The following is a 26,016-nucleotide window of genomic DNA, read 5'->3' on the forward strand; positions in this document are numbered from 1 at the left end:
CAACGAACACGGACTTCAAGATCGTGACGGGAATTCAGACATTAAATAACACGGCCAGGGAAACACCAACCCTGTCTGCTGACAGGCCACCAACCGACCAACCGGCCGACCAATCAAGCAGACAGGAACCACGGAGTCATGGTGATTTATATAAAGGTAGGGCGAGGGTCCGAAGGCGCAGAAGAGAGAGGGATAGAAACAAAAGAGTTGACCATGACATGACACCAGTCATATTCTCCGGGAATGGATATAAATAAAGGGGATAATCACAAAGAGAAAGTGAGAATGTAACAATAAGATGAGAATAAACAAAAAGCAGTCTTTGACGTGCTCAAGAGCTTTTGGTCAAATCAACAAGCATAGATATCAAGGAAAGACGTAGATGTAGATGGTAGATATCGACAGATCTGAGGGACGCTGGGGGGAGGGGGTAAAAACAGGAGATTGTAGCTCTATCTATACAGGGTATGGCGAATGGTCGCTGCGGCTTTTCAGGGGGCTGTGCGGCGTTTGCGGCTCCATGTTGGCGGACTCCACCCGCGAGAAGGGTTGCTCCTCGGAGTACCCGTGACGCTGGAGGCCGAAGGCAACGCTACTGTTGGCGCTAGTGACATGGCTATCCAGGTGGGTGGGGGCTCCTTGCGCGTCGACTAGCGGTGCAACGGGCGTGGAGTCCGCCGTTCGGTCGATGCCCTGATTTACAGGGTAATCGCGCGTGAACTTCGAGTGCGGCGCATCGCCGCCGTCCGACGGGGTGGCCGATGCATCACTATCCATGTGAGCCAGCTTACCGGCATCCGGGGGAACATAGGCTTCAAACTTCTTCAGGTGATCGAAATGCCCGAGAATCACCTGTTCCCGGATAATGTCAACATCACGCGGGAAGTAGACCTTCTGAATGCAATTGTAGACGAAGCGAGGGATCAAGCACATCACGACCGTCAACAGCAGGAGCACCCAGAAAGCCAGGGCGCCGTAGACCTGCTTAGCTGCTCCGTAGAAAACGGTGGATGATTGGAAGGATGAGTAAACACCAGTCCAGAAGAAAATTAACAACGAACTGATCGCGTTGATGAGAGTCGAGAGCCAATCCCACCGATACATGTTCAGCATCACATAGGTATTACTGGCAATCACGGCACATGTTGCGACGAGCACACCGACACGGTAGCGGTCGTCGATTCCGCGTCCGTTCTCCGTCTGGAAGTTGGCCACGGCGTACAGCATATATGGCATGAAGAAACAGATGATCGATTGGTAGAAGCCATCAAGCATGTAGATCCTGGTCGATTTGTTAACCTCATTCCAACTTCACAGCTTCGCTCCACTCCATAGCACCGGACTTACCAGAATTTCAACTGGCTCCACTCCTTGCGCTCAATGCCGCGCATGTAGAGCTGCGGTACCGCCAGAGACACCCTATCGTCTACATCTTGGTCGAAGATGCCCATGAAAATGACAGGCAAAGAGGTGAACGCAACGTTCACCAAGGTGATATAAGTGTATTCGTATAGGTAGGAGCCGTCGAAGTTGTTGTAGATAGAATACCAGAACAGTGCGAACGTCCAGACCAAGTTCTAATAGCAGTTAGCATCTATCCCCAACCACGCATCACTGGCCAAGGTGCTCACCTTGTAGAAGAAATTGGCGGTGGTCTCGCCGAGACGCCGGTACGACCACCGACCGTGGACGAGAATGAGGCGCTGGAGGAAGCGGAACTGGCCGATGGCGTAATCGGCCGACATGACAGCCTGGCGACCCTCTTCTCCCGCGATGCCCACTCCGACGTCGGCTTTTTGAATCATAGCGACGTCGTTGGCGCCATCCCCAATAGACAAAGCCATCACATTCAAGCCGCTCTTGACCATCTCGACCACCGCCGCCTTCTGGGCGGGGCTGACACGGCAACAGAGGACGGATTTGCAGCGTCGGCAAAGCAACAGGAACTTCTGTCTGAGGGCGTCATCCAACATAAAGCGGAGGGTGTCACCGTCGACGACGAGGGCATGTGTCGGCGGAGGCGGGGAGTGGTCCTTCTGTGCGGCGGCAAGTTCCTCATCAGAGCCAGTGATTCCGAACATCTCCAACTTGCTGTCCAACTCTTTCGCAGCCATGTCCGCGTCTGGGGGGGCGTTCAACACCATGATGTCCATATCATTGTTCAGCAGGTTGCAGGAGTAGCCAATATTGATAGCCGTTTCGATCTTATCGCCCGTGAGAACCCACAGTTTGATACCGGCCTCGGCCAAGAGGGAAATGGTGTCCGGCACGCCATCCTGCAGGCGATCTTCAATCGCAGTTCCGCCGATCAAGGACAGGTCCTGTTCGATGGCACTGGCGATCTCTTCGAGCTTTTCCTCGCGGTCCACAATAGCAGCTGCGGCCACGTCGTGCTTGAGACTCCACTCCTGGTAGTATTTCTCGTCAAGAACACGCTCCGCGATACAAAGAACACGGAGACCTTCTTGAGCGAATTGCTCTAGATGCTGGGTGGTCGTATCGCGCAACTCGCGTTGTTGGCCGGGTGCCAGGCGAGAGTAAATGATCGTGTCGGCTCCCTTGCACAACAGGCGAATGGTCCCGTCCGGCATTTGGACGATCACACTCATCCTCTTACGCGTGGAGTTGAACTCGAGGATATTCAAAATTCGGTAACTACGCTCCTCTCCCATAATATTGAGAGTGAGTCTATCACCGGAGCGGCCCAGCGCAGTGAACCCACAGTCTCGAGCAGTGGCCACCAGAGCCGCTTCATCCGGAGATTGCGCTTTAAACTCAATCTGGGGAGGGTCGCCTGGAATACGTTCCGTGACAACCGTGTGGCACAAAGCCAGCGCGACCATGAAGCTCTCGGTGGCTTGTTTCTGAGCATCTCCCGACGCGCCGCCAAGATCCGCAGCGTATTGTGGCGAGACAAACGTCAGATTCTCGTCCAAGAGGTACGGGTTATCGTGCAGTTGGCGCAGTCGCTGCAGCATCTCCACTCGGCTGTCGCTGATGTGCTGGCGAGCCTTAGCGGCTTCCTCCTCGACGTTGACCAAACCTTGCCGTCTCTGCATTCCCAATTGAGCCTCAGTATAGGCTTCGCCATACGCGACGCAGTTGACCGTGCACTTCTTGAATTCCATCACGTTCTGCGTCAAGGTGCCGGTCTTATCGGAGAAAATGTACTCGATCTGCCCAATGTCATCCGAGATATTCCAGGCTTTGGGCACACAGGACATCTGCAATTTCTCGTAGTACATATAATGGTCGAAGAAGATAAAAAGCGCCTGGAACCACCGTACGATTTCCAATGAGATATACAGGGCGATGGGCACCAAGTTCTGAAAGAGGATGATACCCACCCAGAACGCAACTACACCTTCCACCGGGGGCGATCCACCATACGAGCCGTATTCAAAGTATGACAGGGACGCATGCTTGAGGTCCCAGGCAAAGCCGTTGATGAAGCCGGAAATCAAACACATGATGAAGAGGATGGCGAAGTTGTAAATCACGTTCCGGTTCATGTTGCGCGCCATCTGGGGTCGCTTGGTCGGCGTGATACCTTGGTTCAGCATGATCTTGGATTCGGAGCCGGTAAAAAGCACCACTCCCAGAGCCCATTCCGTGTTTTGAAGGCTGCATCCGCGGAGCAGGATGTTGTTGATGGTGATGGGCTCCACCTGTTCCTGTGGTGGCGCCTCCGGATCGTCTTGTTGGTTCCAAAAGACGGCGCCATTGAAGGCGTAGAGATTCGCATGGGCGGGCGGGCTTTCGATGGTAAATTCGGCCCGCTCGCAGTCCCGGGCGTTTCGAACGGTGCGACCGCAGTTCAAGGCATGGCGTACCTTCAAGTTAGTTTCACCATCCAGGTTTTTGGTCTCCACGTAACAGGCTCCATCCGGATCCGAAGTCGAGAGGATGACCAGGTCCGCGGGGATCTGATCACCGTTATACAGACGGACAAAGTCGCCGACATTGACATCCTTCCAATGCTGCCGTTTGAAGCGCGCTTGCCCCGACGCGGTCTTGGTCGGATTGAGGACACTGCCCTTCACCTGCGCCCAGGGCGCATCATGGCCCGGTTGCAAATGCACATCATTCGAAGGATCGGGCCATTCCATGGAAGCACGGGCCTCGATGGACGGTGATGTCACCTCCGTCATTTCGAATGCGGTCGGGGAGGAGGGTTCAACCGAGGGGCGGGCGTCCGCGACCTCGACGTCTCCTGCGATGTCCTTTTCGGTGGATTTGCGGCGCGCCAGCTTCTTCATCCCGCGATAGGTGGCGATGACGGTGCGCGTGCAGGCCTTCTTGAACTTTCGCCAGGCAGACACGTTGTCGGCGGTGGCGTTGACATTGTCCCAGTTAGTCAGGCGGTAGACAGGGGAGTTGTTGAGTTCATTATCTGAGACGGTGCGCCGCCAGTCCTCAACGGCGTCCTTGAATGCGGTGACGACAACGATGATGATCAGGGGGACAGCGCCCAGGCCCGGACTGGCATCGCCAAAGATGGAGAAGCACTGCAGGATGACGACGAACAAGAAGTAGAGATTGGCAATGTTGTGGAACTGCAACCACAAGTTCTTTGGTAAGAAGGTGATGGGCGTATAGATGGAGGTGCGGATTTTGTTGCGGGGGTAGACGGCCTTGAGATTGCCTTCCTCGTCCCGCTCACTGTCGGGGATGGGACAATTGAAGTGAACCTTCCGCGATGCAGCTTCCGTCTCGCCATCCTCCGGCGTGTCTGTCGCCGCCTCTGTCGCGGAGTTCTGGGTGTCTCGCCGACGACCCCGTTCGAGGATGGAGACCCTCTTGCGGAGGCCGGAGGTGGCGGTCATGCGCTTGGTGGCCCATCGCGCGCGCTTAGTCGACTTCCCTTCGGCATCGGGGCCGGGGAGGGGAGGGACCTCGGAGAAGGCGCGATCCAAGCCCTCCTCGCCTTCTTCCCCTTTGGATTGAATGGGATCCATGAGCAGCGGGTTGTTCCCCAAGATTTCTCAGCCGCGGACGGCGACCATCGGATCGGAGAGACCGTGCGCGAGGCGGCCACGCAGGCCTTCGGAGCGGAAGCAGACGGCGCGAATCGAGGGAGGGACCGGAAGTGCGCGGGAATGGGGATCTCGTGGCCGATGTTCGTCGGAGCTGGAGTCGCGAATGGAGGCTGGCGAGCGGAGGCAATCGACTGTCGCTGACAGGTGGTTAGAGGGACAGAGGTTGCGCGAGGCCCGACCGAAGTAAGTTGGAGGGTGATCGGTGGAGGGACGGGGCGCGGGCGGACAGTTCGATAGACGCGGGTGTCTAGAGGAGGGGAAGGGAGGGGAGGGGAGGGACAGCGAGAGGCAGCAATTGCCAGGAGTCGGAATGCGAGCAAGAAGGTAGAGGAGGAGGAGGAGGAGAGGGAGGAGGAGGGACGAGGCTGACCGGATGAATGAATGAATGAATAATAAGCCCGACCAAAGGTCGGAAGGATGGCAAGCAAGCAAGCAAGCAAGCCGCCAGCGACGGGGGGGAGCAACGACTAAGATGGCCTGCCGCCGCCCACCGCCCGGGCGCCCCCCATTTGATTCGCGGATTTCGGCTCAGGCGGCCCCCGAGTGGTACCTCTGGCCACTCACAGCCCTCCATCTGGTCCGGGCCTGACTCAGCCGCCCTACCCGGCGCTGAAGATACTTCTCGATCCTACTCTGGGCGGGCTAGTCCCAGTGTAACTAACCGTACCTACCCAAAGGTTCGCTCGGCCTCGGACTTCCGGAGCCACTTTTCTCTTGCCCGCCCCGAACGAGGCTGCTCGTGGCGGCCCTTGTTCCCTGGCTCCCTGGGTGGCATTCACAATCCGCCCTCTATCTACCTGACCACCTGCAAAGTCTGACTGCGGTTCGGCTGACAATGTCGGCTTCCCTCGTACCAGTCAGTACCAATACGAAGTGCCCAACTCTGCACTGCTGCACTGCCTGGACTGGGCTATGCGGTGCTTATCAATCTGATCGACCGGCTTACGTAGAGGGGGGTCGGGGGGTCGGGGGGTCGTACGGGCTGGGATGCTTATTGCTTGTGCCATCTCATTTCCGAGACTCCGACGGGCACTATCTAGCCGTCGCCTGTGTACGGTACGGGCTTGTGTACATAACCCACGACATCCGCTTCCGGCCACATCACGAGTGAAATACTACTGTAGACTCCTCTACCTATATCCACTCCATTATTAACAATCCAGTGCCGTGGGAAAACCATGAAAAGACCCTTGAAATTTCCGTGCGCCGAATTTGGACAGGTACTACGGTACTCGAGACACATATTGGATCAATAAAAGCAATTGGAGCGCAGAAAGCTGCATCCCACCGGCAAGCCAGGGGGATGAGATCAATATATATTCCAACGCTATTTTTCCAAACGATAATGTTCATGCCGTGCTCTCCACCCCTTTTCGTGAACATGGTCGCCCGGAGTACCATTCATTCTTCTTCCACGGACCTCTCAAAAGAATGGATGCCATCTTTCCAACTGCCATGGTCCGTCATTTGAATGGCCGGCCGTGGGATGACCGGATGGCGGGGGGTGGCTCTCTTGCCAAGGGTAGACCTTTGCATGAGAGTATTCGAAGTAAGTAAGTAAAATAATTCATAACAGCCATCGCCGGGATAGCTCAACCATTAAAAAAGACGATAATCCGGCGAATACACAGAAAAAGAATGACGGGAATCAACGCGATCAACCCAAGAATCGCGACCGAAAGCCACTCGTTGTACACCGCCTGCCCGCCCTGTTCTGCCTGTTCTGCCTGTTCTGCCTTGCCTGCCTGGGGCTCCCCCGGGGTCTCGTCACTCTGCTTCTCCGGCCGCTCCTCCTGCTTCACTTTCTTCGCCAGCTTCGGCGGCCGCCTCCCCTTCTTCCCTTCTGTGACTCCCTCCTTCGCCTTGCCACCCCCTTCCCACGTTCATCATTTCCACTGCCCCGCGTCCTCGATCCCGCGCGCAACTCGGCGGGCTCCATCCTCCACGCCGCTGCCCAAGCTGCCCAGCGCGTCGCCGATGGGCTTCCCCGCGCTGCCCCCCGCGCCGGTGATGGTGTCGCCGACGCCGCGTCCGGCGGCCCCCGTCACGCCGCCCACCGTGCGAGAGACGCCCCCGACCGTGTTACCCAGCGTCGAGGTGACGAATTTGGCTGCGCCAGTGACGCCCGAGTCCTGAGAGGAAGGCATTCTGATATGGTATTCGGTGGGTCTTCGATGACGTCGTTATGGGTTGTGTGGTGAGAGAGAATTTGGGTGGTCAAATTTGGAACACCGGGACTGGATAGGAGGAAGGTATGTAGGTCAATAATACAGTTGAGGAAAGGACTTGTGTGAAAGTTGGTCAATCTGACTTGCGCTGTTAAGATAGGATGCGAAGGTCGTGCTCGTTCGTCTTCAAGACCGAATCCACCTGCGGGATGTTATATGGGGCGAGTGGGTAGCCATGACGTCAGGGGTGGCTGCTCCCACTCGCCTGCGGACCGCAGATCTACCTGCCTACGACATAGTACAACCCAACAACGCTCGACACGCGTCACACTGGTGCCATTGTTGTTGTCTTTTACCTATTTACAGGCCAGACAAGGGCACGCTAATAAATAAGAGTTTTCCACCTTGCTCCAACAGCCATCAAGGAAACGAACCCAAGGATAGGTAGGCAGCGCGATCTGCGGGGGACCGTTTGCACAGTGCTGTTGGACATTGCTCGCTTATCTCGCCATTTCTGAAATCCGGAGAAGCCCATCCTTGTCCGGGAGGCTCTCGTCCCTGGCTACGACGTCAGTCAAGGTCATGCTAGTGATCTGGTGCAACTGTGCGTCACTGGTCACGTTAGCTTCCGACAGTCGGGAAGGTAGCGCCAATAGCCGCTCGAATCGTGAAAGCGCGTCAGCGGCGCTCGTCTCCGGAATCCATCACTTCGTTGAAGATACACAGGATCGAATCCTGCGCAGCTTGCGTTTGCGACTGAGTGAATCGCAATGTGGCCGGTAGGATGATGCAGCTATCTATGAAATGTTAGCTTTGGGATGATTATCTATTATCAGGGTCAGAATACCGTCACTCCTATAACATACTGACCAGTGGATTGATCGCTCGAAGACGAGGGTTACAGTTCTCACTTCCCATGCTGCACGCCAGCAAGAGTTGCATGTCATCAAGAGTGATTAGCGAATGCCGTAGGAACAGCGCGTGGAGTTGCCGTTCACAAGTTGATGGCCGATCGCATGGCCCGGGCCCATAGAAATCTTCCCATTACATGGACAGGATGAGGGCATCTCGGGAACCCCGCTGAGCAGTTGGGGATTCCTTTCAGCATCTCTTTTTTGTCCTGACTCTCCTGTTCAATATGGAGCTCATCCAGGCCCCAGACCAAACGACGCAGCCCTTTTTCTTATGACATGGGCTTCCGCTTCCTCATGACACTGACAGGCACTCCACGAAATGATCAATGGCCCGGACCCCGGATGCCAGCCACAGGTGGGGCGTATGATGCGAGCGACCCGGGGATCCGCCAGCATCAATACCCACGATCCCTCCGGGTGTCTAAATTGCCGCTTCTTCCACTTAGCATTTTTGTCGCAAGAATAGGAATTCCACCCATCTGTACTGGACTAGTCGGTACGCATATCATCTTGGTCGTGGCCGCGTTGATTCCCTCAGGACACGCAGGGCCATGGTCCTGGTCTACCAATGCTCCCATATCATCGACATTGCATCCCGCCGGCAGAGTTCCACTGAGCATGACTGCGATATTGCACGCGTCCAAGTTAGGCTCGGATCCGATGGACACGGCGGCTTAGATATCGTGGTTTTTGATCGTGTGCGTAATGTTGATGGGGTCCTTGTAGGGGCCATGAATCCCCACCCCGGTTTTCTTCTGTAGCGAGAAGTGTGAAAGGCGGGCATCCAAGTCTTTGATCACCGAGGTCTTCGTATCAACGGCCATGCTCATGACTAGGAGGATGCGGGACGCTTGCCATTCATCCAATGCCTCGGGGATACTTTCCAGGTAGGACGCCCCAAAAATGCCATGGTGACCCGGTCTGCCTGATAGGTCGAGCTACTGGATTCTCTGCCGCGTTTCTTGGTTGACTTGCGTTGTCAGTAGGTGCCGTGGTGCTGTGTTCTAAGATGACTTTTTGTCAAATTGTCTAGCCGATATTGGCAAGCATATTGGCAAGATCAAAGCCGCAGAAGCTCACCCATGTCATTTCTAACTGGTCTCTCTGTTTGCTGCCGACCGAATTCCCGAGCCCCGAGTCACACTCGTATCATAGTGCTTTTCCAGTCTTGTAGACGATGAACATGTTCTCTCGACTCTTCTTTTAGGTCAATTGGGTGACGCTAACCTCTACTGATATAGTTCCCTTGAACAGCACCATCATGGACAGACAAACCTTGGCGTGCGGAGTAGACACGGACGATGAGTGTCGTCAAGCTCTGTCTAACCAAGCCAGGCTAGCTATCTAAAACCTTTCCCTCGGGGTGTGCTGGGTCTAGCTAACATTCATTCGAGCATTCGGTCACTTCATCGCTTTCTCCACATGATGCACTTCTGGGCAAGGTTGTGTCGCACTAACGCCTATCTGGGACTGTTGATGCTGGGCATTTATGAGTGTGTCTTGATTGCAATACAATGTTTTATCGGCACGCTTTCTGCCCGCGTCAACCGGAGATGGCACTAACCTTAAACTAGGGAATATCGGTTCGGCACATGTGCCGTGCATAAACAAAGCAACCGCCATCATTCGTCAAAATCGAAGATGATTTGGGTAAGTATCACCCCACACGGAGTGTCATGTACCTACGTACTGTTCATGAACGGAGGCTCAACCACCAATTACCACTCCCCAAATGATACAGATTTAGTTTACCAGTCTTGGCATTGTTATGGCTTATTCGCAACGGAATAGTATGTTGGTGCTGTCGGACAGTAATTAGGGTTTGACAGTCACAATGACGTTTCGGTCCAGACGTCATCCTTACTTCAACCACCATTTACCACGATCACCGTCACCATTGTCATGGACCAACCATATGCCTATTATTACCTAGCAATTCCACGATAATATAAACCACCTAGGCTGCTATGCCCATGTCTGGACTGCTTCTTTCGCAGATCCATGTCCTAAAACTCGATATCATCTTCACAGCACCGCATTCGCCATGGCTACATTCGTAGCTGGAGGGCTCGAAAGAGCCCAAGAGGCCGTCAAAGGCGCCTCCTCCAAGAACAAAAAGGCCGTCGACCTGGAGCGAGACACAGTCGATGTCACCCCGGAGCAGCGCCTTACCACCGATCACGGCGTGTCCATCAGCAACACCGACCAATGGTTGCGACCGACCGACGGCAAACACATCGGGCCATCCTTGCTGGAGGATCAAATTGGCCGAGAAAAGGTACCGCCACCACCACAAGTGACCACCAAAACAGGAACTGAGTAGCTGATCCGTTCCAGATCCACCGATTCGACCACGAGCGGATCCCTGAGCGCGTCGTCCATGCGCGCGGAACAGGAGCGTTTGGGAACTTCAAGTTGCTCGAGACCTGCGAAGATGTCAGCCATGCTGGCATCTTGAATGATACCTCGAGGAACACCCCCGTCTTTGTCCGCTTTTCTACTGTGCAGGGCAGCAAGGGGAGCGCTGATACTGTGCGCGATGTCCGTGGATTCGCAATCAAGTTTTATACAGACGAGGGAAATTGGGATCTTGTGGGAAATAATATTCCGGTTTTCTTTATTCAGGATGCGGTCAAGTTTCCGGATTTTGGTACGTTTTGATTTCGATGAGTGGCATTGGTATATTGCTACATATACATCCTCATCTACTGTTTTTTTTGCTATACTGCCCCAAATGCCTGCTCTACTCCACCGCTTTGCTATATTGCAGACTACAGCAGACTGACACGATTAGTCCACGCGGTAAAGCCTGAACCGCACAATGAGGTGCCCCAGGGCCAGACGGCACACAACAACTTCTGGGACTTCACCTACCTGCACCCAGAAGCCACTCACATGTACATGTGGGCCATGTCAGACCGTGCCATCCCTCGGTCCTACCGTATGATGCAAGGCTTTGGCGTAAATACCTTCTCATTGATCAACAAGGACGGGAAGCGCCACTTCGTCAAGTTCATCCTTACGCCCCATCTCGGCGTGCACTCCTTCGTATGGGACGAAGCCCTCAAGCTAGCGGGCCAGGATCCCGACTTCCACCGCAAGGATCTGATGGAGGCCATCGACAACGGCGCGTTCCCCAAGTGGGACTTCTCCATCCAAACCATCCCCGAAGACAAGCAGGACGACTTCGAGTTCGACGTTCTCGATGCCACCAAGATCTGGCCCGAGGACCTTGTCCCACCGCGCACCATCGGTGTGCTCGAACTCAACCGCAACGTCGACGAGTTCTTCCCCCAGACGGAACAAGTCGCCTTCTGCACCTCGCACATCGTCCCCGGCATCGACTTCTCTGACGACCCCCTCCTCCAAGGCCGCAACTTCTCCTACTTCGACACCCAGATCAGCCGTCTCGGCATCAACTGGGAAGAACTCCCCATCAATCGCCCCGTCTGCCCATTCCTCAACCACAACCGCGACGGGGCCATGCGCCACCGCATCACCAAAGGCACAGTCAACTACTGGCCCAACCGCTTCGAAGCCGGCAAGCCCGCCGACCCCGCCCCCTCCGGCCCGGGCCTCTCGTCCTATCCCGCCCCGGTCAGCGGCACCAAACAACGGGCCCTAGCGCCCAAATTCGCGGAGCACCTCTCGCAAGCCCAACTCTTCTACAATTCCATGTCCGCCCACGAAAAGCTACACATGACCAAAGCCTTCAGCTTCGAGCTCGACCACTGCGACGACCCCGTCGTCTACCACCGGCTCGCGGGCAAACGCCTCGCCGAAATCGACCTGCCGCTCGCCCAGAGGGTCGCGGAAGCCGTCGGAGCCCCCATCCCCTCCAAAGCCCTGAAGCCCAACCACGGCCATCGGGCCATTCACCTCTCGCAGACCGAGTTCCCCGCCAAATCCCCCACCATCGCCTCGCGCCGCATCGCCATCCTCATCGCCGACGGCTACGACCCCGTCGCCTTCACGGCCCTCCAAACGGCCATCAAATCCGCTGGCGCCCTCCCCTTCGTCATCGCCCCCAAACGCTCCCCAGTCTACGCCGACGGCGAATCCAACCAATCCTCCGACGGCGTCACCCCAGACCACCAGTACGACGGCCAGCGCTCGACCATGTTCGACGCCACTTTCATCCCCGGCGGTCCGCACGTCGCCGCGCTCCGGAAGATCGGGCAGCTGCGCTACTGGATCGCGGAGTCTTTCGGACATTTGAAGGCTATTGCGGGGACGGGTGAGGCAGCGGAGTTTATTAAGGAGGCGTTGGGCAGTGGGCTTGATATCAAGGTTGCGGATAAGGCCCATCCGCATCCGGTCGAGTGGTATGGCGTTGTGACGGCGGGTGGGGTGCAGAAGCCCGAGAGCTTAAAGGGCACGGTGCAGATTGTAAAGGATGCGAGGGATTTTGTTGGGATGTTCTTTTATCAGGTTTCAAATCATAGGAATTGGAAGAGGGAGTTGGATGGGGTTAGTCAGGTTGTTGCGTGGTAGGTGTTTTTTTTTTCCGGGGCCGGGGGGGGTTTGGAGGACAAAAGTATATAGTGTAGTATTTTTTCTTATCCCTCTAGTACGTAGTACGTAGTATGTAATATTTTGGGACACTTCTTCTAATATGAATGTTAATTGAAGATACTCGGCTCTCTCTCTCTCTCTCTACCCACAACATGAAAACGAAAGTTTAGCCACCAAGGTAGATAGACAGGACAAAGACCAATACAACAGCATTCTTTTCTGTCGCCTGGTAGGCAAGCGCAAGCGTGGTGGTATCCTTCATTATCAGGATCAGGATCAGTCCCCCCATGAGGACACAATGATGTATAATCTACTATTTCTTATTAACTACAGGCATCAATCACCTAATCTGGAGAGATACTTGATGGAAGATAGTTAGTACATAGTTAAGAGATAGTAGATCCTCTAAAACATCTAAGCTCAAAAGGGAAAGAAGAAACCATTATCATAAACGCGCGCATGCAAGCAAGCAAGTAATCATCTCGACAAATGTAGTAATTAGTAATGCAAAGTGTAGTTAGATAGATAATCAGTGAGTCGAGTCAGTCAATGCAAGAACCAAAAAAAAAAAAAAAAAAACGCCCGCAAGTCCACGCGTCTAATGTCATAAAGAAAAAAAAAAATAATAACGTGTCAAGTGGTATACATGATTATTAGAGTCGGGTCAGGGTCGACCAGTCAGATGTAGACAAGATTGCACATTTGCTGGTTGGATGGTTGGATGGTTGGATGGATGGTTGTTGGGTTGGTGGACCGGCACCAAATTCCATGCACCCATTCCATTCATTCACTCCTTGGACCACATCACCATCATGTGCTCGCGGTCCCCGTCGCAGTGGAGAGGGAGGTGGGATATAATTGTGTTGGATTCGGGCCCGTATCTGTGCTCGTGCTCCAGTTCGGTCTGGTGGAGTTGCAATACGGCCCGGTGGTGGAATTCGAAAACGGGGTCGAGACATTATTATGCCGAATAGGGCGATGCGGGATCGAGGTATCCGCGACAGTGGGCAACAACGTATGCCCCGGGGTCAACTTGGGCCACTTGTCGACGCCGTCCATCAGAACCATCGCCAGCCCGCCGCTCTCGTGCATGGACAGATGGCAATGGATGAAGAACGGGCCGGGGTTGACGACGTGGTACCGCAGGGCCAGCCAGCCCAGACTCGCCGTGGAGGGGGGCGACTGGAAGGTATCTCTGATCTGGGGGTTGCGGAGGTTGAAGCTCTCGGGGATGTATTCCATGGCCTCGGCGACGGAGGAGTAGGTCCAGGGGGTGTTTCCTTGGCCGATGACGTAGAATTTGTTGGAGTGTTTGTGGATCGGGTGTTGGGGCTGGCCCGGGGTGGAGATGTTGAGGATCAGATCGACCCAGGTGTTGTTGAGGGTTTGGACGATGTTCTCGGACGGCAGCGCGCTGGTGTTGAAGAGTACCGGCGGGGTGATGTCCTCGTTTGACATGGGGTAGTTGGCACCGCCCATGACCCAGCGGAAGGACGAGTTGAAGAGGCTGACGTTGACGATGACGGTCTGGTCGGGGACCAGGGCGGGGGGTTCGGGGAGAAAAGGGATGACTTTGGATTCGTCCAGGACAGTGTCGGTGGCGTTGCGGTCGAAGGCCGTGCCGACCTCGTTGATATAGGGCTGCGAGGTGTTGAATTGGGCGGGCGTCGAGCCGCGGTAGGCCATCACGCCCGTGCCGTTGATGATCTGGTTGGCGTATTTGTTGGCCGCGCGCAGGGTGTATTGCCCCACGGGCTGGTCCAACTTCACCATGACCGAGTATCGCGATCCGACGAAGGCGTTGATCGCCTTGGTTTCGAGGGGCTCGACGTAGCGGCCGTCGATGGCGTAGACGATCATCGGGTGCTCGTCGATCGAGAATACCAGGTTGGATGTGCCCGCCAAGCTGATCAGATCGTAGCTGACGTACTGGGTCTGGGGGTCGACGTGCAGGACTTCCGTTGGCCCGGTGCTGGGTTTGCAGCCCTGGTAGTAGCCGTCGGGGATCTTGCTGGCGTCGAAGGGGAAGAAGCCCAGTCGAGCAGCAAGAGGTGGCATGCAGCTGTGGAGGTCAGTTCATGGTCTCTGCGAGCGGCCGTCCGCGTCCACGGTGGAGTTGACTTACCCCATATCAGACATGGTTTGATTCCCAAGCACCCCCTTCTCCCCTGATCGAGTGAGCTCATTGATATGCTCTTGCGGGGGACACAGGATGGAGCCTTTGCCGTTGAGGAGAACCGAATTGGCGCAGTATGCCTGCACGCCGGAGGCCTCTTCGATTTCCAGGGTCTGTTCCGCAGTGAAGTACCGCCAGTCGGAGATGATGAGAGGCTGGGTGTTCTTCTCGGCTTGCAGCAAAGCCCGCAGATCAGCCGTGCGGTTGCTGATCAGATGGAACGGCCTGGGGACCGACTCGTCCGGCTCGACATAGATGGCTCCGAATTGACCGTCGTCGATTTGGGCTCTGGTGTGGGAGTGGTAGGCATAGGAGCCGTAGTCCAGCGCCTCCCACTCGTACAGGAATGAATCGCCCGGCTCGATGAGCGTCTGCGTGAGACCCGGCACGCCGTCAGACCACGGGGTGCCGTACTGGGCGATACCTAGGGCTCATCAGAGGAAGGTCCAGAGGGACAAACGCAGGACGGTTATTGAACTCACCGTGCCAGTGCATGGTGGTCTGGAAGGGCATGGCATTGTTGACCAGGATCCTGACCTGGTCGCCCTGCTTGACGCGCAGAGGCGGGCCGGGGAATTGACCGTTGGTGAGGATGGTCTTCCGCATGGTGCCGGCGACAGGGCGATCCTCCCATGTCAGGTCGAGGGTGAAGTCCACCACGCGTCCATCGACCCATTGGAAGAGACAGGTGAGGGCTGGCAGGACCAGCCCGGTGTGAGACAATTTCATGCTGGAAGAGAAAAGCCGCGGAGACGAGGGGAAACGGACGAAGCGACAGACTGCAGTCAAGATATCCGGGTCATGGATCCCCTCCACGGAGACGAGACCGAGACATCTTGTTTTGTCTTATACCCCAGACGCGCCCTCGGACGCATTGTTGTCGTGGTGGTTTCGGCATCCGCATCATGTATCCGGAGTTCTGTCAACAATGCAGAAAGGCGAGGAATGCGGGTGCCGAGATGGCGGACGGTAGAGACAGCAGAGACACCGATGGGCTCGGTGGATGCATCCCCAGCCGTGCCATCCAGGGCTGTCGACGGAGGAATGCCACACCCGATCGCGGCCGATCGCTGCCGCATCCGACCGGGGCCTCTGCGTTCGGGGTGGTTGATGTCCTGCTTGCAGGTCAACAGGCTACTTTTTGTTCAGGGGATCTATTTACAGCATCTACACAGCCGTGAAAGCACTGTTTGTCTGCGTCACTGAGCCTGGGGGTCAGTGACGCAGGCGCTGATGCCGGTTCCAATGCCTGGGGGCCCTCAAGCCTCGTCTGGTGGTCACGTGACACATCTGCCTGGGGCCAACACATAATGGCCTTATACCGTAGGAAGCAGAAAGCAGAACCATCCGCAAGGTGATTATAAGTCAAAACAGCCCGACCAAGAGTGGATCCGGTGGATGATGAGACAGTACATTCACTCGGGGAAGAACGCGGCGGTCATAACGTGGCGGTCCCTGGATGTCTTGAATGCTGGGGGTCTCCCTTTATTCTCCTCCCTCGGCCATTTTTGCTCCATTTTTGCAGCACGGAAGATATTTTCTTTCCATTTACCGTGACGCTGCACAGAGTACAGATTGTCTACTTCCATGTGGCTTTCTCCAGGCGCTTTCTGTTTAGCTTGACTCGTGGTGACGGATAAGCCCGCACCGCACCCTACCCACAACAACTCACCATCCAACGCTTAGCATTCACCCTCGGACTTGCAAAATAGTTGTCTTGTAAGAGAGAAAATAGCAGAAGGCATTGATAAGATACTATAAGGACGGAGGAAATTCCTGTAATTTGCGGTGTTCCACAGAGAATGGACTTCGGCATGGTGTTTTGGTCGGCTCGTGCTTGAAATATATTTATTCACTACCACCCCTATCTACAGTGGTTCACCACCCTCGGTATCATCATGTTGATCCAGAGGTTTACCTGCCTGTTGGAAAAGTAAAAGACTAAAGAAAGAGCCCATCGTACGAGAAGAAAAAAAAAACAACTTTTTTCGAAAAAAAAAGGAGCCACTGCGACATAGTCACGCCTGGAGTAAACAACTGCCATCAACAATCTCCAAGACCTCACCAAGCATATCACCACCCTGATTGTATATGGATTCACATTCTGAGCACTACCCCACTCACTAGCTTTGTCTATCGGTCTAAAACTCACAACACCAACGACTACTCCATACAGCCTCCTCGCCAATAAAAGGGCTCAGTCAGCCATCAGGCCACCCGTGCATATGGAAGCTACAGTACTTTCATGCGTACCGGCCTGTGGTGGTTCTGTGGCACTGTGGCGCTTCTGGCCAAGAGCTGTACCTTTGTGCCCCGAGGAGCTTTTGGGATGATCCGCGCTGGGCCTCGTGTAGCTCGCCTTTCATATTTACTGGAATCGGTTCTTCATTTCTGTCTCGCGTGGTCCTGTTTCTGCAGGGCCATCTATAGTACATACCTTTTCAAGGTACAGATAAGTAGCCTATGCATATGAGGAAGAATTCGCTGCGAGAATGGAGTATTGTCATTTCCGTCTCGACCGTCAAAGTAAAACTATATCAATAAATGAGAGGGTAAATAACCTCAACCCACCTGGTATTATTGCTTCTGCTAGCCCCTAATGCAACTAACAGACGGGCTTGGAGGGAGTTTACAAGCTCCGCCAGCACAGCTTGGAGAAAAGCTTGTACTGTACTTGCTCGTCAATATACCTTTATGACCCTGGTCTCAAAGACAACCCCCAGTCGACTATTGAACCTAGCCAGATGCGGCATCCCGATGGGAGTCGGGTCTTGTGATAGCGCAAGCAAGTCTCGAATGTGAAAGGATAACCCGATGGCGTCAATAGCAAGCTTGGATGGGAAATGACCAATGTCAAATAGGCCGGGAAGATTAGCTAGCTTCGGACCTAGAGGATGCTGAAAGACTGAGGAAATATGTAGTGCCCTTGGTATGAAGTAGGGATACTCAGTATTGTCGCACTGTCTGGGTCCAGCCCGGGTGAAGCTATACACGGATGATAGAGCACGCATAAGGGGATCATATGCATGGCTACTACCGGTTGGCGGAGATTCTATATCCATGGCAGTTGGGTGGGTTCTGAATTGGCCCATGGAGATGAATGGTACGGTACCATACTTCGGTAGATACCTAACAAACGCGATCGAGGATGAATGCATAAGTAGGAGGATCGATATGTCGAATCATCAAAACAAGCTCATTTCCTACTAGCCCCTTCAATAAGAGATGTAGCTATTAGCCGTATCGACTGCTGTAGATCTATCGCAGCCACCGATGCACGCGACGACTCCAGCAAGGATTGCGGCAAAATATGCAGACTGATATTTTGCGGGGAAGGTGCCTTGGCCGTTCGTTGCCCCTGGGGTGCAACCATAACCGGTTGGGCGCTTTTGAATCGACTCGACTGCGGCTCGTGGAACAGTGGAAGAGGTGTAAGCCTCCTTTGTTGGTGAGAGTCGCACAATCGGGGTTCGATAAGCCCGTGTCTTCGGCCGGTTGGGGATCTTGGACTGCTCCGATGGAAGGAGAGGAAGGGCAAGGAAAGGAAAGGGGGCTAAATGTTTTGCCTGAGATTTGAGATAACTCCAACCTTACTCCACATTGATCGCCAGCTCAGTGAATCGAATCAAGGCAGAGAGAGGATGTCCGCTCAATACCGAGTGGTACGGCGACAGCAGAATCAAGGGGGGAACACGGCACGGCAGTGGGGAGATAAGAGGTGGCAGGTCCGACACTCTACTTTGAATACACGATGGACAGGTCATTCACTCACTACACCAAATCCATCCCTTGCATTATCTGTTGTTCGGCAGCGAAAACAGGGACGTTCGGTCTCACCTTATCGGAGAACAACCGATGATGCTGCACAGCCCTGATTTGGCCACTCGTCCTACCGAACGTCTGAACCTCATGATGGTGTCATCCATTCTTTTTTTTTTATCTCCTCAGCCAGTTGGCCCTGCCAAGGCCGCACTAGTGGCGTGTTGGCGTGTCGGAAAGAGTACGAGAGACGAGAGACGAGAGACCTGTCGAGTAGCCTGCTATCGAAGTGCCCCCCCAGGCCGTTTAGGCGAGAGACAAACATGCCCTCCGTTGGCCAATACTTGCAACACCTGAAACCCGCCCAATCCCAGCGGCTATGCCCGCTTCCCAGTGTTCCCCAAGGTTTTCCGAATGCCCAAGAGTCGGCTGTCATTAGAAACCTCCCCATCCCAGAGACACTCCGGTCCTTTGGTTCGTTGACTCAGGCTATATATAGGCGATCAGTAAGAATAGTGGTACGGAGTAGTTCGTAGTTCGGACCGGGTCTCAAACGGTTATACTTAGCAACCGTGCCGGTAGACATCCGAGTTTTCGCCTCCAACCATCGTGCTGGGCAGTTGGTTGGTCTGGTATAGAGCGTGCTTACTTTCTGAGACATAAGAGGCCCTCATCCCACTATTTAACCCTGCCTCTGCCTGATCTGTCGACTTTTCTCACTCCCATCCCTCCCCCCACCACCACCACCACCACTCGTTACCAACTTTTTAACCTCCCACCTTTCGTTTATCGATTGATTCTTAGCCACCATGCGTTTGTCTCACGCCGTGTCTCTCCTGCCTCTGGCTGCCTTCGTTGGCGGTTCGTACCCCTCCCGTCCCGACCGATCTGATACTGGCGCTGACCATCTCCAGCTCTCAATGTCACTTCTCCCACCAAGGGCGAGGATGTTGACCTGTCCAAGTCCTTCACCGTGACGTGGACTTCCGTCGACACCGACCCCACCTCGTTCAACATCTACCTCGTCAACAACGCCATCTACCCTAGCGTCGACACCAAGCTCGCCTCCGACGTCGAAACCTCCAAGGGATCCTACACGATCTCCAGCGTGTCCGGCGTTACCGATGGGTAAGGTCCAATCGCGCCCACGGGCGCCCCTCGCCTATGTTATCCCTATTTCCCAACTAACCACGCCCACCACAGCGACGGTTACCAGATCAACCTGATGTCCGACTCCACCCAGAACACCGGAATTCTCGCGCAATCCAACCAGTTCACCGTCGACGGCTCTGCCAGCTCCAGCTCCAGCTCCACCCTCTCCACCAGCGCCTCGTCCACTGGCACTTCTTCTTCTACTTCTTCTTCCACTGGCACTTCCACTGCCAGCACTACCTCCACCGGTACTGCCTCCTCCTCTTCATCCTCCTCATCCCAGGGCAGCACCACCACTAGCTCGAACACCACCACCTCCTCCGGGTCTTCGACTTCCGGCGTGAGTACCACTGTGACGGGTGCTAACACTCTGTCGACTGCAGTGTCTTCCCACGCTTCTTCCACTGCTGGCACCTCCGCCAACGGCACCTCCACCACCGCCCCCACGTCCACCGGCGCCGCCGTCGCCCTGACTGCCCCCGTCTCCGCCGCTGCCGGTCTGATGATGATGCTGGCGTTCACCCTGTAAGCCGACTGGCTGTTGCTGAGATGCGATCGTGGATATATACAGGACGGATGGATAATGATGGTCGGCTAGTTGGTCTGGTCGCTCTATGATTTAATGCGCGGTTGTACTGTAACTATTCTACATAGCTTCATAATAATTACCATTACTATCTACCGTGTGCGTTTGTCTAGTAGATTTGTTCTGTTGTCAATACTCCGTACTCACTACCACGTACGCATGCATTTATTTGGAGTAGATCTCTCTGTAGTCGATTCATGCCTTAGCCCATCCAATCTGCAATCTATCCATCCTGTAGTAGCTTCATCTCGTCAACAGATTCATGCAGCGGCAAGACCACCCTGCAGCAAATCCATCCCGTGCACATCAATGCAATACACCGCAGATCCGTCCCCTCAATTCCAAACCGCAGCGATTTCCCCAGGCACATCATATATATATGTATGAACTACTGCAAGATAGCAATCTATACAACAGCCACCACTGTCGACTATGACTATCAGTAACCGCCGATCAACCAGCATCGAACACCGAACACCTATCGGCATCTTCCGCAGTGGGCGGCTGTTGATCAGGGTCTAAGTCTAACAGTAACAGCACCATGCTCGTTCGACTGGTGGGTCGGTACCTGCGTGACTGGATGTGCCGACAGCCTTAGTTACTACTTATCTACTACTTACTTTGCTTGCTTACCTCAGTATCTACAGTAAAATCCCACACAGCCAGGTATATACAATACACAGGTACTTATGTACCTAGGTACCTGACCTTCTACCGGTACACCTCGGCAGATACTTCCTCCTCACATCACCCCCAAAGTCAAACTCAAAGCACAAACCCAAGCAGCAGCAGAAAAAAAAACCACGGCGATATCCGAGTCCAGCCACGCCCAACCCAACCCAATCCAATCCACCAGCCACGAATACCTAGGTAAACACAACCCGGATATTCTTATTGATCGTAACGATGTAAAGATGTAAGTTAGGTAGGTAGACAGGTAAGGATGTAACCGTCCGAAGACCCCCCAGCTCCGTCTCGTCTCGTCTCGTCTCGTCTCGTCTCGCAGTCGCACCAGACTTCCCCTTCCCGAGGACCCTTTCCCACCCACCACTCCCCTTTGCCCCCACCCCACTAAGACGACCCGGGAAGGACCCTGGAGATTCTTTCGAGTTCGATCTGAGGGACGGACGGACGACGATTCTTTACTTACGGTTGGTTACAGGATACTACTGTCTGTCTTCTGGTGGACCTTGTGCGGTGCGGTAGATACTAGGGACTATAGCTAGCTAGCTACCCCGTTTGGCCACCTTTTTCGCAATTCTCCGAGACCCACTGGTGGAAGCACTAGGTAATTAGCAAGCGGGGATATCGCGCGAAGTTTCCGAGACATGTCTACAGTCTATACTGTGTGCAGTAGGAGAAAGGACCACCAAGTTGGGTTGCATTTACTCCATGGAGTACCTCCGGAGTAGACTACCATAGATACTAGATAGTATATATAGTACCGTAGATACCGATCGATAGTCGGTCGATAATCGATCCGTATCGGGTATGTAGATGATACTCCTCCGTACTGATCGATGCTAGATGCTCAGATTCCCAGATAAGTAGATGGGTGGGTGGTGGGTGGGAGAGAAGACCCTGATCCGACCCCGACCCGAGCCTGACCCTGACCCTGACCCTGACCCTGTAGGGCATGGGGGCGTGGGTATGAGCTGGGCATGGGGCATGGGGCGTGGACATGGGTCCACATCGCCATCCATCCAGTTCTACCTACGGAGTATCAGTCAGTGTATTGAACCCAGTACGGAGTACCTGTACCTGTACTCCGTACCCTTACTCACATACCCAAGTACGTACAAGATACATCCATACAGAACCGCATGCAAAAGACGTATATGTACGTAAAGACGGCGTTTGCAAAAACCCCTCTGTTTGCTGATTGTCTTTTTCTCTGTCCGAGCCGTGGTTCAGACCGTCAGCGCGAGCAGTCCCAGATAGGAAGGAATCTTCCTGTCGGGCGGTGCCGAAGTCCCAATCCACCCACTCCGACTCTCCGTTCGGACACAACTAACCAACCAACCAACCAGGGATCAATTTCCAGATCTGGTTGGATTCCCGTCCTCCAGTCGCAGACCTCCCAGTATCTACTTTTTCTACTCCGTATTGTAGTTAGTTACTATGTAGATAGATTGCAGCGGCAGTTCGGATCCACCGGAAAGAGCGGAAATCGGGCAGATTACTGTGTTGTGTGTAGTTAGTGTATCTTATCTACTGCACTCCGTACTTTACAGTAGGATTATTTTTAGGTTCGCTAGGTCCAGTCGGGCGGGGGGTGATTGGATGTGGATTTGGGTTTTCATGTATGGGTTGTCTCTCAGTAATTTGGGGGCTGGGGAGGAGGGGCGCGGGAATTGGGCTTAGTGTGTTTCTTTTCTTTTCTTTTTTTTTTTTGCACATGATTACTGCCACTGTGATTGTGATGATGATGATGCTATCTACTGTATGCCTGGCTGCGTGCCTGCATGTGTGCTATGTACCGGTACAGTCAGTCAGTCAAAAGTCCTCTCCTCTACAGTCGCGAATTAAGTAAGTAGGTAGGTAGGTAGGTAGTTAGTTGTTAAATATAATATACACTATACACATACCCCATACAGGTACTCTAGTTAGTTAGTTATTCAACTTAGTGTTGATATATATTAGCATCACTATATATATCCAGTCAGTCAGTCAGTCACTCAATCACTCAACTCAGCCTCAAATTCAAGCCCACGGGAAAACGGAAATAGAATCCTGATATTTCCAGTGGCAGTGGCAGTGAAAGTGGGACGGCACTTACAACGGCAGGGCGAGACTGTCTCGGCCAGGGGCCGCGGCATTCACCCACACGCTGACCCCCATGCGCGGGACAGGGAAAACCCCGTAGCCAGACTCATCGATGACCACCGGTCGGGCCTCGTCGTGTAACACGTCCGTCCATTTCTCGTGGCCGTGGTTGGCGCCAACGTACATGCGCTTCTGGGCCGCCGCGCCGTTGCTCAGGACGCAGGCCAGCCCGGATGGGTGCAGGGCGTTGCCGTAGCGGATGAAGCCTTTTCTCCGTTAGTGGTCCATATGTGAGTAATATACTCCGTAGATAGGATAGGATGGGATAGCATATGAATAGATCAGGATGGATGGATGGATGGATGGATGGTCAGACACCCATCCGGTCGGGAAATAGAAGGAGAAACCAACCAATACAATTCGGCTGGTCGAAGTAATCCTGCTGTTCGCCGTAGGCATACAACTGCCGAGTGCGCGTCAGCAGGGGCAGTTTGCCCTCGCAGGCGGGGGTCAGTGGCTTGTCCCCGTGGTTGACGCCGTACAGGTCCCCGTAAAAGACGCAGGGCTGGCCGCCTTTGCGCAGGAGGATCAGGGCGTAGGCCAGCGGCTTGAATTGCGGCGACACCACGTTCTGCCACGTCGTTAGTCGGGTCTCCGGGGAGGCTAAGCTGCTTATCCGGGGTAGCGTGGAGGCAGAGTGTCCGGGGTATGGATGTAGGTACTCACCTCGAGCATTTGTCCTGGTTGCTGTGCGTGTGCATGTCCACGTCAGCGCTGCCGGTTCGGACTAAAAGAAACGAAAGCGAACGAGACCGATTGACTGGGGGACTTACCGTGTCGTGATTCGCGACGAAGGTCTGTTCATCTATCAGCCTTTCTTCACTCTGCAGTACTCCGTACACATATGCAGACACACACACACACAGACACATGTCCTTACGTCTGGAGAAAAGGACGGAGGGAAAAGACATACCAACGCATTATCCGGCCGACACTCGACCAGCGTCCCCTCCAACACCCTCCTCAGATCCGCGCCCGGCGTCCTCGACAGTCTCGAGAAATTCACCACCAGAGGCACGTCCACCGCCGAAACCCTATACTCCATCTCCTCCAGATACCCGACCAACTCCTTCACGTCGCCCGACCAATACTCCCCCATGACCCAGAACTCCGCATCCGTCTCGCGCCGCACATGATCGATGAACTCGCGCTGGAACCCCATCGAGAAATGCTTCGCGGCATCCAACCGCATCCCCTTCAGCGACAGCAGCGAGCTAATCCACGCCCCCCACCGCAGCACATCCGCCCGCACCTCCGCGTTCGCGTAGTCCACGTCCGCGAACATCAGGTAGTCGTAGTTGCCGTTCTCCTTGCCCACGTCGTCGGCCCAGCCGGTCTTGTGGGCGCCCCGGATCTTGAAAATCGCTTTCTCTTGCCTCTTGTCGTCCCAGTCCACCCCGCTGAAGTGGTTCCAGTTGTATTTCTGCGTGCTGTAGGTCGAGCCGCGCCCGGGGAAGTCGAAGCGTGTCCAGCCGTTGATTTCGAGCGCGGGGCCCGTTTCAATGTCCCGTCCTATATTGATATTGATTTCCCGTCAGCCTCACTCGTTCACTCCCACCCCCACCCCCACCCCCTCTCCCTCTCAACAAGAAATATAGATGAACAAATAAACAAGCAAAAGAAGAAAGAAAGAAAGAAGGAAAGGAAAACATACTCCCCTCCCTAACCCTCACTGCCTCAAACGCCTCACACCCATCCGCCCCAGCCCGATGATTCAGCACCGCATCCCAAACAACCCCGACCCCCAACTCCCTCGCGACCCCCAACAGCTCCTCCAACTCCCCGCGCGACCCCCACTTCGTGCTCGTCGCCCCCTTCTGCTCGAACTCCCCCAGGTCGTACAGATCGTAGATGTCGTAGCCGTTGCCGTGCGCGTCCATGCCCTTGCAGCCGGGCGGGAGCCAGATGTCCGTGATGCCGGCGGCGTGTAGCGCGGGGAGCGCGGCGCGGAGGCGCGGGTAGTGGCGCGATGACGCGGAGGACGGGGTGTGCCATTCAAAGGTTTCGAAGAGGGTGCTGTTGGGTGTGGGGGTGTGGTAGGAGGGGTGGGTGGGGAGGTGGGAGGCTTTTTCTGGGGGGTGTTAGATATCGAGTTTGGGATTGGAATTGGGGTGGGATCATTGGGATGGATGGGACGGATGAGATGTGGGTGGGTGGAAGGTAGAATGTAGAATGTAGATGGCTACTCACCTTCAATTTCTTTCCAGTTTGGCTCTTGATGGTGTTGTTGTTGTTGGGTTTGCTGGTGCTGTTGCTGGCCCTTTCTCCGCCGTGGCCGGCACGCCGTGAGAAAGGATAGCATGATGCAATCAATACTCAATACTCAATAGTCTGTATAGCTCTGGCTATCACACCCCTACAAACAGCAGCACAAACACAAACACACACACAAAAGAGGTTATAGATCCTTCCAAACAAACCAATTCAATCAATGTAATCCAGGACAGGTTAGCTCAAAGACTAACAACCCCAATCCAAAACGTAATGTATGGATCAATCAATCAATCAATCCAATGGCATTCAAACCAAGGTTGGCAGGTAAATAGTATGTATGTAGGTGGGAAGTGACAAGTCCAGGCCCGGAAAGTAGTCCGCAGTCCGCAGTCCGCAGCCCGCAGGTCATAGGACCCAGCCGAGTCTTCATTATTATTTCCAGGCACCATGATTATTTTTAGCCCTAGGGCGGAGGGAGGAGGAGATCCGGAGGGTTGCCGTCGCCGGGCCCATTCCGACTTCCGGGTGATCGGGCGACGGGCGGGCGAATGGCCGTTGAGGTTGCCGTCTGGGTGGCTGCCATGGAAAAGCGTGGCAGACGGAAGTGGTATGGATACTGCGTACGGGCGGAGGGAGAGAGAGGCAGGGGCAAATTATTGGGTCGTGT

At 54.5% G+C, this 26,016-nt stretch overlaps 9 protein-coding genes across 9 annotated transcripts; 2 read left to right on the plus strand and 7 right to left on the minus strand.

Moving 5' to 3' along the window:
• Positions 1 to 356: 356 nt before the first annotated feature.
• Positions 357 to 5,122, minus strand: BO70DRAFT_113514 (phospholipid-translocating P-type ATPase). Its single transcript, XM_025537897.1, has 3 exons — positions 1,632 to 5,122; positions 1,348 to 1,577; positions 357 to 1,282 (listed from the first exon to the last, which is right to left on the minus strand). The coding sequence occupies exons 1-3, from the start codon at positions 4,956 to 4,958 to the stop codon at positions 457 to 459; spliced, it is 4,383 nt and encodes a 1,460-aa protein (XP_025396614.1). The 5' UTR covers positions 4,959 to 5,122; the 3' UTR covers positions 357 to 456.
• A 1,436-nt stretch (positions 5,123 to 6,558) lies between these two features.
• BO70DRAFT_113609 (uncharacterized protein) lies at positions 6,559 to 7,308 on the minus strand. Its single transcript, XM_025537898.1, has 3 exons — positions 6,910 to 7,308; positions 6,811 to 6,866; positions 6,559 to 6,739 (listed from the first exon to the last, which is right to left on the minus strand). The coding sequence occupies exon 1, from the start codon at positions 7,184 to 7,186 to the stop codon at positions 6,926 to 6,928; it is 261 nt and encodes an 86-aa protein (XP_025396615.1). The 5' UTR covers positions 7,187 to 7,308; the 3' UTR covers positions 6,559 to 6,739; positions 6,811 to 6,866; positions 6,910 to 6,925.
• Positions 7,309 to 8,795: 1,487 nt separating this feature from the next.
• On the minus strand, positions 8,796 to 9,210 carry BO70DRAFT_399037 (uncharacterized protein; the record flags this gene model as incomplete). Its single annotated transcript, XM_025546835.1, has 2 exons — positions 8,796 to 9,059; positions 9,202 to 9,210. The coding sequence occupies 2 exons, from the start codon at positions 9,208 to 9,210 to the stop codon at positions 8,796 to 8,798; spliced, it is 273 nt and encodes a 90-aa protein (XP_025396616.1).
• A 799-nt stretch (positions 9,211 to 10,009) lies between these two features.
• catA (catalase catA) lies at positions 10,010 to 12,792 on the plus strand (the record flags this gene model as incomplete). The annotated part of the gene is made up of 5 exons (XM_025545489.1): positions 10,010 to 10,399; positions 10,459 to 10,771; positions 10,916 to 12,591; positions 12,693 to 12,698; positions 12,754 to 12,792. Exons 1-5 carry the CDS (start codon positions 10,166 to 10,168, stop codon positions 12,790 to 12,792), a joined length of 2,268 nt encoding a protein of 755 aa, XP_025396617.1. The 5' UTR covers positions 10,010 to 10,165.
• Positions 12,793 to 13,210: 418 nt separating this feature from the next.
• Positions 13,211 to 15,541, minus strand: BO70DRAFT_341967 (L-ascorbate oxidase; the record flags this gene model as incomplete). Its single annotated transcript, XM_025541351.1, has 3 exons — positions 13,211 to 14,698; positions 14,762 to 15,236; positions 15,295 to 15,541. The coding sequence occupies 3 exons, from the start codon at positions 15,539 to 15,541 to the stop codon at positions 13,447 to 13,449; spliced, it is 1,974 nt and encodes a 657-aa protein (XP_025396618.1). The 3' UTR covers positions 13,211 to 13,446.
• A 1,095-nt stretch (positions 15,542 to 16,636) lies between these two features.
• On the minus strand, positions 16,637 to 16,959 carry BO70DRAFT_113697 (uncharacterized protein). The gene has a single exon (XM_025537899.1). The coding sequence runs from the start codon at positions 16,854 to 16,856 to the stop codon at positions 16,677 to 16,679; it is 180 nt and encodes a 59-aa protein (XP_025396619.1). The 5' UTR covers positions 16,857 to 16,959; the 3' UTR covers positions 16,637 to 16,676.
• Positions 16,960 to 17,389: 430 nt separating this feature from the next.
• Positions 17,390 to 18,170, minus strand: BO70DRAFT_113701 (uncharacterized protein). Its single transcript, XM_025537900.1, has one exon. The coding sequence runs from the start codon at positions 17,968 to 17,970 to the stop codon at positions 17,494 to 17,496; it is 477 nt and encodes a 158-aa protein (XP_025396620.1). The 5' UTR covers positions 17,971 to 18,170; the 3' UTR covers positions 17,390 to 17,493.
• Positions 18,171 to 19,071: 901 nt separating this feature from the next.
• On the plus strand, positions 19,072 to 20,237 carry BO70DRAFT_389274 (GPI anchored serine-threonine rich family protein). The gene is made up of 4 exons (XM_025546067.1): positions 19,072 to 19,432; positions 19,486 to 19,699; positions 19,775 to 20,063; positions 20,107 to 20,237. The coding sequence occupies exons 1-4, from the start codon at positions 19,381 to 19,383 to the stop codon at positions 20,194 to 20,196; spliced, it is 645 nt and encodes a 214-aa protein (XP_025396621.1). The 5' UTR covers positions 19,072 to 19,380; the 3' UTR covers positions 20,197 to 20,237.
• Positions 20,238 to 22,932: 2,695 nt separating this feature from the next.
• On the minus strand, positions 22,933 to 25,609 carry BO70DRAFT_413570 (alpha-amylase; the record flags this gene model as incomplete). The annotated part of the gene is made up of 8 exons (XM_025547329.1): positions 25,326 to 25,609; positions 24,790 to 25,206; positions 24,049 to 24,647; positions 23,909 to 23,959; positions 23,802 to 23,822; positions 23,487 to 23,706; positions 23,089 to 23,341; positions 22,933 to 22,957 (listed from the first exon to the last, which is right to left on the minus strand). The coding sequence occupies exons 1-8, from the start codon at positions 25,435 to 25,437 to the stop codon at positions 22,933 to 22,935; spliced, it is 1,698 nt and encodes a 565-aa protein (XP_025396622.1). The 5' UTR covers positions 25,438 to 25,609.
• Positions 25,610 to 26,016: the final 407 nt, after the last annotated feature.

This window comes from Aspergillus heteromorphus (assembly GCF_003184545.1).
Source record: "Aspergillus heteromorphus CBS 117.55 chromosome Unknown BO70scaffold_25, whole genome shotgun sequence".
Lineage (NCBI taxonomy): Eukaryota > Fungi > Ascomycota > Eurotiomycetes > Eurotiales > Aspergillaceae > Aspergillus > Aspergillus heteromorphus.